The sequence below is a fragment of the Coturnix japonica genome, chromosome 26 (assembly GCF_054131305.1).
Source record: "Coturnix japonica strain WE chromosome 26, WE-NBRP24, whole genome shotgun sequence".
NCBI classification, from domain to species: Eukaryota; Metazoa; Chordata; class Aves; order Galliformes; family Phasianidae; genus Coturnix; species Coturnix japonica.
The window spans coordinates 3835001-3845494 of NC_140688.1; the positions used below are offsets into that span (position 1 = coordinate 3835001).

The window sequence follows — 10494 nt, forward strand, 5'->3', positions numbered from 1 at the left end:
ACCTGGGGCTGGGCAGGATAAATATCTACAAGTAGGGCATGGACCCTATGGGTGCATACCTCCTAACCGAAACCCACAGTTGGGAAGATGGGCTGTGTGGGGATTAAAGACAGAGAGAGAGAGAGAAACATCTGCCAGCAACAATGGATAAATGGAACGAATCCAGATAACCCAGTGTGGCTGTTAGGGAAAATATGGGGTGTAAGTGACTTGCGGAATCAAACTCTATAACACATAGATGGGTTATAAAGCAGGTATGTTTATTCCAGTGCTGGGTGCAAGGGGGATAGCTCCACCAAACTTGCACATGGACTTGTAAAATCGTGACACAGATATAGGTACATCTCATACATAGTCAATGATGGATATTCTGATACATATTCAATAGTTGTTTAGCATGCAGACCCCCTCTTGTTCTTATCAGGGGGATGCAACTCCTCTTCTGGTATTTACAACATCTATTCTCCTCCTTGCCTGATGACTTCCGTGAGGTCTCACTCCTTATCTGCATCCTTCCTGCTCTCCCAGGCCCCTTGTTTCCCTGTGCGGAAGGGAGAGAATAGTGTTGTGAAGGAATCCCTGGCTTTAATTGCATCCTGCGACCTTGTGGCTGAAGGGATGCTCAGTAGCAGTTGCTTTGTCCTGTGTTCATTTGCAGATTTGACTAGAGGAGTTGATCCAGCTTCCTCTCTGAGATCTGGAACTGAAACTCTGTCGGATCGCGCAGGTACGTCATAGCTTTGAAATTCTTTAGAGAGCTTTTGCTGCCCGTTTCAGTGCCATTTCATGGCACAGTCCCCTGTACGCTCTGCTACTCAGTTGATGCTGTAGTGTGTGACTGAAACTTTTCACGGGTCTTTGGTTGCAGAAGTGCCCCCAGTGTGGGCCCTGCCCGGTCATCGGTTTCCTCCTGTGCTGGAGCCCAGCTGGAATTCCAGCAGTGAGTACTCTGTCTTCACTGACTTGGCTGACTTGCCGCTGATCTTCAAAACTTCATGCACGTGATATTTAACTTCATACATTCTGTTAAGGTCCGGAAAGAGAAGAGGATGAATCCAAACGAGGAAAATACTCTCAGGGCTCATCCCGTCTCCTGAAGCGACTGCTGAAGGAAATGGAGAAGGCAGAGCGTGGTGGGTATACTTCAGTCTGTTCACTGTGGGACCTGGGAAGCTGAGGTGTGATATGCAGGTGTGGGCAGGCTGTAGCCTGCACAGCAGGAAGGAATGGGTCAGAGCCGTGCTGCAGCCGTGTTCCATGTATCACCTTGCAGGTGCTGTCAAGCACCAGAGCTGGTCTGCTGCCAGATGGTCTGCATCCAGCCAAGACCCAGAGGCAGCTGCTCCCCCAGCACAACCATTACTTGTCAGAGCTGCTTTGTGCAGTCGTTGGCACCCAGATGGCAGCAAGTGGCAAGCGCTGTGCTTCTGTTCATCCAAAGCCCTCCGTGCAGCTGAGCAAGTTCAAGGCAGGAGAAGCATCCCGAGCAGGGTTGGCTGCCTTTGCTAATGCTGGAAATGAGGTGGAGATGCTAATTCTGAAGGCTTGGACTGTGTGTTAGAGCTTGGATTTCAGCCTGCAGCTACCTGGCTGTGATGGGCTGGTGACAGCACAGAATGTGAGGGCCTTGCACAGGAGCTGATTCCTCAAGAGGTGTGAGGGAGTCAGCATTGTCCAATAGCTGGGAGGGCCCAAATGCCTTTGGGTAACAGAGGGGCTCACAGTGTACTTGGGGGTGGGGGGCCTGGACTTTACCTGAGCTCGGGATTGGAGAAGCTCAGTTTTTGATGAGGGCACGTGACATCCCACTCCTACTGCCCTGCTTTCTTTCTAAAGGAACGGACCAACAAAGTGAGCGGGATGCACTCCAGGAAGGTGGATATCCCACACTGCCGGTCCCGGATGCACTCCAGGAAGGTGGATATCCCACACTGCCCATCCCGGACAGAGGAATGCAGGCAGCACCAACCAGCATGCCAGGTAATTTCTGTCCCATGATCATACGGTGTCACAAACCAGAGTCACTGCGTGCCTGCAGGCTCTTGCTGCCAGCTCTTGCACACCAGGTCAGCAGCCAGACCTGAGCGTGTGAGCATAGAGCACATGTAAAAGAAGCAGGAGTGTTTCTCCCCTGGGCTGGCTCTGGCTGTGCCCTGTGCTGGCTGAAGCCTGACCTTCAGCCTGGGGGGCGTCCCACAGGAGAGCTCAGGACACGCATGCCGGGAAAAGCATGAGGGATTCTGCTCTGTAGCTCTCCCCACAGACCAAGCCCAGACCCCAGAGTACAGCCCCAGCTCTCGGCCCAGAGGAGGACACGGGTAGTGCCTGTGCAGCCTCTTCGTACCCAACGAGAGGTGGAAGCAATCCTTCTTGTCCTCCGGTGCTTCGGCACCAGAGACGGAGGCACCCACTGACAAAATGACCTCTTGGGTCCATGAAGCACACTGAGAGATTATCTGTAGCGCAGCTGAAGGTAACGTGGGACATTGTCTCATTTCTTCCAGGGATGAACACAGGCAAAAGCACAGAGGCTGCTGCTCACACATCTGTGCGGAAGCGCCGCATTCCGGTGACGGTCTCAGCGATGCTGCTGCCTGCGCTGGTGCTGGCCGTTGGTACTGTGATATGGGTGCTCAAAAACTACCTGTGAGTTGGCCTTTCCCCAGAACACCTTATTGCTGCATTTGGCAATGAAGCATTTGTGGTGCCAGGATCCTGGACGGCCAAATCAGCCGCTGGCAGTACACTGCCAGGACTCAGGTTGCAAAGTCTTTCAAGTTTCCCCTTATTTCCTGTCAGTGAGTAGTGCTTTCTGAAACTCATTCTCACAGAGCGCGCAAGAGGGAAAAGAGAGCAGCAGAAGCAGCAGATGGAGCTGGGGAAGGCAACGAGACAGACTCTGACCCAGTCAAACAAGAGTCTCCGTAATAGCTCCAGTCCGTTCCATTCTGCCATTGAAGAGGCCAGAAGTCTTCAAGGTCATCTGGAAGACCTGGAGCTTGAACTCAAAGCCATGAAAGAGATCCTTGGGAACAGTCCTGAGTGCTGCCTTCTGTCAGAGGATGGCCCTGAATGTGAGAGCAGAGCTTTTGTCCTTCATCCTGCATTCTCCAGGACAGGTATCACCAGCAGTTTGAAGATTCTTAGCTCGACACAGCTACATTCCTGTTGAGGGTCCTAATGAGGACCCAGAAAACGAGCTTCCTCTGACTGCCGGACAATGCGTAATGTCTTTGGAGATGTGGGTGAGAATGGCTGGTTTCAGGGAGAGCTGACAGATGGCACAAGAGGACTGGTCCCTTCCAATTTGGTTGCGGAGCTTTCAGATGATGAACTGGATACACCTGGAGATCCTGTCAGAATTCCTGCATTGCTCCATCTGCAAGACTACCATTGTTCCACTCAATGGAACAACTCGATGTTGAGCAGAATGTGGTTGAGCTCCTTCGGGAACTCTCTGAGGCGACTGACAGCGGAACTGCATAGCTTTATTGTATATGAAAAACAACCAAACAACTGTCCCCTCCCTCTCCCTTCCCCTCGCACCCCCCTACCCCCCCCCCCCCCAAAAAAAAGACAAAAAAAACCCAAAAAAACCCTAAAAAAACAACAAAAAACAACCCACCCTCAATAAAACAAAAAACCAAAACCAATTAAAATCTCAACGCTGTTCTTTTTCTGGGATACACTGAGGTGACGCTTCTTCTAGCTTAGACTTTGCAATGAGTTTGTGTCACGGAGTTCTCTCTACAGCTCACTCGGTGACAGCGGGAACAAACCCAGGGAGAGAAGGAACAAAGAACCTCCCCTCTCTAACAGCGCGGTGCGGGGGCAATAAAGAACTGGGGGGGGGGTTGGCACTCACCTCTCATCGGGGTACCATCCCGTTCTCTGCAAGCCACGATGTTGTGGGAAGCTGTGGAGGAACTGCTCAAATGTATTCTCTCTATGAGAGGGGAGCAGCTATCTCCTAAATGCATATCCGAGCTGGTAAAATGGGCTCATATGAATGGACATCTTCAGGAGGTGGCACTGATGTTCACTGTAGCCGAATGGCGAGAAATAGTCGACCATATGTGGGACTTTGTTATCTCCAAAAATAAGGAATACAAAATAAATACATTGAAGAATATGCAAGCCGAGCGGCAGATTGCTGCTGCTGTGGTACAAGCTCTATCCGGACCTAGTGCTCAGTCAGGGTCAGAGCTTGACTCCCTGTTACCAGGAGGTTCGTACTCCGTTTGCTCATCAGCCTCACAAGTCAGGGCTGCCGCAGAAGCCCCGAATAATCCCCCGTCCTCGACCTCTTCAACGTCTCTGGCAGATCCGGTTTTGGCTGGTGAGGAAGGTGCGGTGGGGGGGGGCTGAGGGGTGTGCAGAGCAGCAAGAAGCTCCTGAGAGTGAAAGCGACTCGGATAATGGTGGGAATGAGAAAGCGTTGGAGGAACATAATAAAACATTAACTGAGGAGCTGCAGGACTTAGAACTGCGTATGAAGGAGGCATCAGTCTCTTTGAGCGTTTCACCGATGTCTTTACAGCCCCTGTCTATGTGATTCCCCCCCACATGTAGCGATCCTCCACCTTTGCGTTGGTCTGGAGTCATTAGAGACATGATATTGGAGGGACCGTGTCAAGCTGTGTTTCAGCTCGCTTGCCCGCTGATAGACGATCAGCAGGGAGCTGCTCGGTGGGAAGTGCATCATTGGAAATTGTTACAGCAGGCTGGTAAGACTGTGACTGACTATGGGAAACGATCTGAAGCTTCTAAGCAAATCATTCAATGGATTTTCACTGAGGATACTCATATGACACTAGACACTTCTAATCTTGTGCGGTTGTTACTAACACCACCAGAATACGTTGTTGGTCTCATCTCAAGGCAGAAAATAGCATCCAGCCTTTATAGTAACTGTGTTTGTGTGTTTCTTTCCTAGTGGAATTGCTTTGTAACTTGCGGTGTTATAAATAATATTAGTAATGGTTTGACATAGTGTGTGATTTTCTGTGTTACCAATGCAGTCTCAAGAATTAGAATTTTAGGCATTATCCATAGATCAAATGTGTTTAAAGAAAGGATTTGATGTAATCAGTGCTGTAATCTATGGGAATAGCTCTTTTAGTATGTTAGTACTGCTCACTCATGATGTTATTAGCCTATTAATTAGCTTTTCTTAATTTGCAAAGACAAAACCTGGAAAGGAATCCCAGGCAAAGGGATGACCCTGTATTGTAGAATGGATACGTCTCTTACACCCAACTAATTGGGATTTTAAAAATATGACCATGCATCACTTGAGACAAAAGTGCATACTAATAGAACTAAATTTGATAGTTTATTCTGTTTTCCAGGCAGCTGTTCCACTTGGGCTCTGTATCACGCACTGGCCATGCGGATATGGTGTACAACTGGAAGAAATCCTTCAGACCCTGAATGCAGGAGAGAATCTGTGATGGGTGAGAGAGGAAAGGTGCACTTTGAAGCAGGGAAGGCCCTGCTGGCACCGCCTGTCGCAGCCACCACCAACACGGTTTGCTGTTTCTCAAGGGTCAATAAGTAATAATGCCCCTAGTGATACTCCAGCACATTTGTCCTCTAAAACTGGTTCTATCTGACATGCAACTTCATAAAGTTCAATTATCAATTATTAGCTCAAAGGCATGGTTATGAGCATCCTAAAAGCATTTGTTGCACAAATTTTAGTGGCCATTAAAAATCAATATATCAGAGTATATGAAAGTTGAAGACTTTTCCTAACTAGTTACATGTGAACACAATGGGACCCTCATGGATTTATTTCCAGGTTGCAGAAACTTAGGTTGCAGAGCAAACGAGTTTGTTCTTTTTAGTAGGTTTAACAGTAATGTTGTTATCTGTGTTTGACTTGTCTCTTTTTTCACTTCTAGAGGATTGTCAATCGAGGTCTTGATTGAGTTATAATGGTTATGTTATTAATATAAGTAGTGTTGTTATTCTATAGGCAGTAGCTTGCTAATTAATAAAAAAGGGGGGGTCGCCGCGCTCCGACCCCGCAGAGCTCCACTCCATGCGGTACTTGGAAATAGGGATGACGGATTCCGGCCCCGAGCAGCCCTGGTTCTTTGAAGTGGGGTACGTGGATGGCGAAATCTTCGTGCACTACAACAGCTCCGGTCGGAGGTACGTGCCCCGCACGGGGACAAGTACCAGTGCTGCGTGGAGCACGCCAGCCTGCCCCAGCCCAGCCTCTACTCATGAGGTGAGTGAGGGGATGTGGGGCTGGGGGGCTCTGGGCTGCCCCTTCCCCTGCTGACAGCCCTGCCTTCCCCCAGAGCAGTCACAGTCCAGCGTGGTGCCCAACGTGGTGGGGGTGGTTGTCGCCGTTGTGGCCATTGCCATCATGGCTGGCGTTGGATTCATCATCTACAGACGCCATGCAGGTAAAAGTGGAGGGGTGTAGGAGGACAGTGGGGGCTGTGGGGGGATTTGAGGCTCCCTCAGGAGCCCTCAGCCTGGCTGTGATGTGAACCTGTGCTGATGCATCTCTCTGTCTGCAGGGAAGAAGGAGAAAGGCTACAACACGGCGCCCAGTGAGTGATGAGGGCAGCGCTGTCCCCCACCTCTGCCCAGTGCCAGGGCAGCATTGAGGTCCCCGATTTCTCCCAGGGTTCCCCTTCCTGGTGCTCAAAGCTGCTCCATGCCCCACAGCATGAACAGGGCTGGGGCTCATGGCTGTGAGAGTCCTTCCTTGTTTTCTGGCTCCAAGCTTGCTTCCTGAGGTGTTTCTTGTGAGAAGACTCTCAATGATTTATTGAAGTGGCAAGTAATGGGTGCTACCGTGTGACAATCAATATCACTTTTTGGGTATCTGAATATTTGAAAGCACCTTCCTTCAGAGCTGTTTGCCTCCAGAAGAGTGCTCAGGACTGTTTATGAGCGGACGATCTGGCCTGGGACTAAATAGCTCCAGCTTGGTGTGGGAAATCTGGGTAATGAAGCCATCGTGCCCTGTGAAAAACAGGATGCGGATGGGTATCCCTGCTCCCTCTTATCTGCTGGCAAGGCTCAGAAGATGGGAACAAAGGAATTTCTGCTAAGATCCCAGAGCCAGAAGCTTCCATTCCAAGGAGTGCTGACTCAACTACTTTGGATTTGAGCTGTCACTCCAAAGAGAGCTGACTTGACCACTTTGGACATATAAATAAGTTGGTGCTACCATTGGAAATTGTCATCGTGGTCACCATTAACAGAACAACGCCTGACGACCCACCACGACTGAAGACCAATGACTGAACTACAAACCTCGATGGATCCATGGTGGTGAATATCTCCCTCTTGCTTCCTACAGAGACTCCTTGCTTCTATTTCATATTTTTACTGCATTCCCTTCCCCATCACCCTACACCATAATAGCGTCCGTCCTCCCCTTCCCCATCTCCCTGATAAAGTCTTGTAATAAACTGGTCGGACCAATGTTTGAACCGTTGTTTCTTAATCCCGCACCAGGTATATGTATATCAAAGAACCTTGCCTCCCTCCTACAAACTGGGCTGAGACAATGGCTCTTCTTACCTTACAGGCCAGGAAGGTGGAAGCAGCAACTCGAGCACAGCTGCGGTGTGGGGCTGGGGGTTGGAAGGGGTCCCTGTGCTCCTTGTGCTCCTTGTGGTGCTGCACCAGGGCTGGGCTGGGACTCTGCAGGGAGCTGAGGGTTGGGATGTGAACGTGGCCCTATGGGACACCATCTCTTCTTCTTCACACAGGAAGTAACCAAACCGTCTGAGTGCTGTGCTTCAGCCTGCAAGGGGCCAACTGGCCACACGAGCATTTGGGGTCGGTGATGAACACAGCCCCATCCCCTCTACCTCTCACATCTCCCTCTTCTTCCTATGCTGTTATGCTTTTCCTGTGCTGTTTCTTGTGAAATAAAGTGTCGGGCTGTTCTGTGCTCAGCCTGCCTGCATTCTGCTCTGTGCTGTGCTCAGGGTTGGGGTGGATGAGGGGACCTCTCCTCATCCCTCCTCCCCCCACCCCATACTCTTTGCCCATTGCTCCATTTCACACTGCTGCTCTCCTCCTCCCCTTTGCACTCCCTGTGCTATCTGCACCGCTTTGGCATGAAGACATGACTGGAAAGTTCATCTAGTATTGGGCTGAGCTGTGCTTCCCCCCCATAACCCACAGTGCTGCCACAGCCACATTCTGAGGGCAGACACCCAGCTTCCATAACCAACCATGCACTGAGGCTGAGCTGCCCACACCCCCCATCCCAACCTGCTCCTCTACAAAACATCTCCACTTTATTCCATACAAATCCCAGAGCATCCCACTCTTCCCATCCTGCAGCGGGGAGCGGAGACAGCCACAGCTCCCCATGTCCCATCGCATCCCACTCCAGCTGCCCTGTGGTCCTCAGTGCTGCAGCAGCCGGCTGTAGGGTTGTCTCGCTTCAATTTAGGAGTGAGGCAAAGGTTCTTTTGATATGTTATGCCCGGGTGAGATTAAGAAGAAGAACATTCAAATGTTGATCCGTTTATTGGAAATACATTCCAGTTTATTGGAAATAATAGACAGTTGATTCCAGTTTATTGGAAATAATAGACAGTTGATTCCAGTTTATTGGAAATAATAGACAGTTGAGGAGATGGGGAAGGGAGAGGGACAAATGCCAAAATTAGGGTGATGGGGAAGGGAAAGTAGGCGATAGAAAAAGGTAGAAAAGAGCAAGAATTACGTTACAGTGGGGAATAGTCACCTCCTGAATGCAGCAGCGTCCCATAGCACGTTGTTAACGTTGGTCCGGGGCAAAATAAGCGTAGGGGAGAGCAGCAGCGAAGTAGCAGGCCACAGATCGATGAAACGCAGAGAAGATGGTCAGAATAGCGAGGTCTCAGGAAGTGGAGTCTTGGGCAGCGAGGTCCCTCAGAGCAGAGTCTCGAGCAGCAATCCCAGAAGAGATAATAGGCAGCAGTAGGACAACGGTGGAGGAATCTGAGGTCAGATACCTAGATGCCCACAAAGGTTCTTCAGCATGCAGGCATCTTCTTCAGCATGCAGGCGCTCGCGTAGAGAGGCATCTGATGACAGAAAACATCCTTGTTTCCATAGTGAGGCATCTGGTGTCAAAAAACCTCAAATTTGGGGTTTGTCCGTGCCCTTTTTATCCTTCTTTCCAGCCTTCGAGACATTTCGGGACCGCTCAGGTCAGAGTCCTGTGATTTCCTCAGAGTTGTCAATCTTCCTTGAGATGGGCCAACATGGAAGACCACTTGAGGGACATTAGTCCTCAGAGATGGCCATCTTCCTTGAGATAGGCCAACACAAAAGACCACTTAAGGGCCATTAATCAGTATCTTATCTCCCTTTGGTAGCTCCCCGACTTGTCCATCTCCTAAACAAAGGGATTTCTCGAACCTTGGTTCCTGTGTGTCTCTGTCCTGGAACCTTGGTCAGGACTTGCCTGAACTTGTCCATTTCAGCAAACTTTGAGACAGTAATGTAAAAAGCATGGCCTCTTACAAGGGTCCATTGCGGGTCCTCAGTTCGGTGGGTGTCCCCATCTCAGCCATCGTGTCATGCTCCAGCACCACAACATGGTCTGCCTTCTCCAGCATCTGGGGTTGATGGCTGATGAGCAGCATTGACTGGTCCCCCCTGTTGGGTATTGGGTAGGTTTGTGGCGTGGCATTAAGCTGGTACATTCGGTGTTACACACTGTGTGTGAGTCCCGTCCGTTCCCGTGTGCGGAGGCACGGTACTTTCACACAGCAGCCTTGATTTGTCGCCGGATCGGGAGGCGACAGCCTTCATGTCAGAAATGTGGACAAATGCTTCTGTTGTCTGAACCGTCTCTTGGCCCTCAGCACAATGATGCGCTGCCTTTCCAACCCTTCACAGCACTGCTAGGTGCCAAGTGCTGTGCTTTAAGTCTGTTGTACGATGAGTGGCAGCAGAGACTTTCCAAGTGAAATGCTTCATGCTGTAGATAAACAACAACAACAAATACAGCTGGGTTAATGTGGTCGTCTTCCTGTGGCATATTAGTTGAAGCAAAAAAGAAAATCCCCATCCCTTCTTGCTGGTGCTCTTGGCCACCCCCAGGAAGGGCTGAAAAGCTCTTCCAGGTCCTTTCCTTTGAGCCTTTGCTGCAGAGGGTCCCCACAGATTCCATTCCAAGATCTCCCTAAGCCTCCCTGTTTCCTACAGCTGTAGGCACTGATCCTAAAACAGCTGGGCTCTGTTTCCAGCCTGTGGGACCACAGGAGTTCCTCACACCATCTTCTGCAAAGCCAGAGCTGCCCACAGTCCCCCACAGCCACTCTTCCCACTACATACGTCAGGGTGCGGATGCAGCGCGCTGAGTCCCGGATGTTCCACACTTTGATGTACAACGTGGACACGGTGAACACCAACCCCGTGTGGCTGCAGTACTTGATGGAAACGACATTATTTGGGTGACCCTTGAGGGAAGCAATTTCCTGACCTGTCACCAAGTTCCACATCTTACAGCTCCGG

The 10494-nt window shown here is 50.3% G+C and overlaps 1 protein-coding gene across 2 annotated transcripts; it reads left to right on the top strand.

Moving 5' to 3' along the window:
• Window positions 1–1012: 1012 nt before the first annotated feature.
• Window positions 1013–3653, top strand: LOC146756674 (uncharacterized). 2 transcript variants are annotated; one of them, XM_085524112.1, is made up of 4 exons: window positions 1013–1133; window positions 1837–1980; window positions 2505–2646; window positions 2832–3653. In XM_085524112.1, exons 1-4 carry the CDS (start codon window positions 1115–1117, stop codon window positions 2926–2928), a joined length of 402 nt encoding a protein of 133 aa, XP_085380238.1. In that variant the 5' UTR covers window positions 1013–1114; the 3' UTR covers window positions 2929–3653. The 2 variants fall into 2 exon arrangements, with proteins under 2 accessions (XP_085380238.1, XP_085380237.1); XM_085524111.1 differs by lacking the exon at window positions 1013–1133 and having other exon boundaries at window positions 1627–1980.
• Window positions 3654–10494: the final 6841 nt, after the last annotated feature.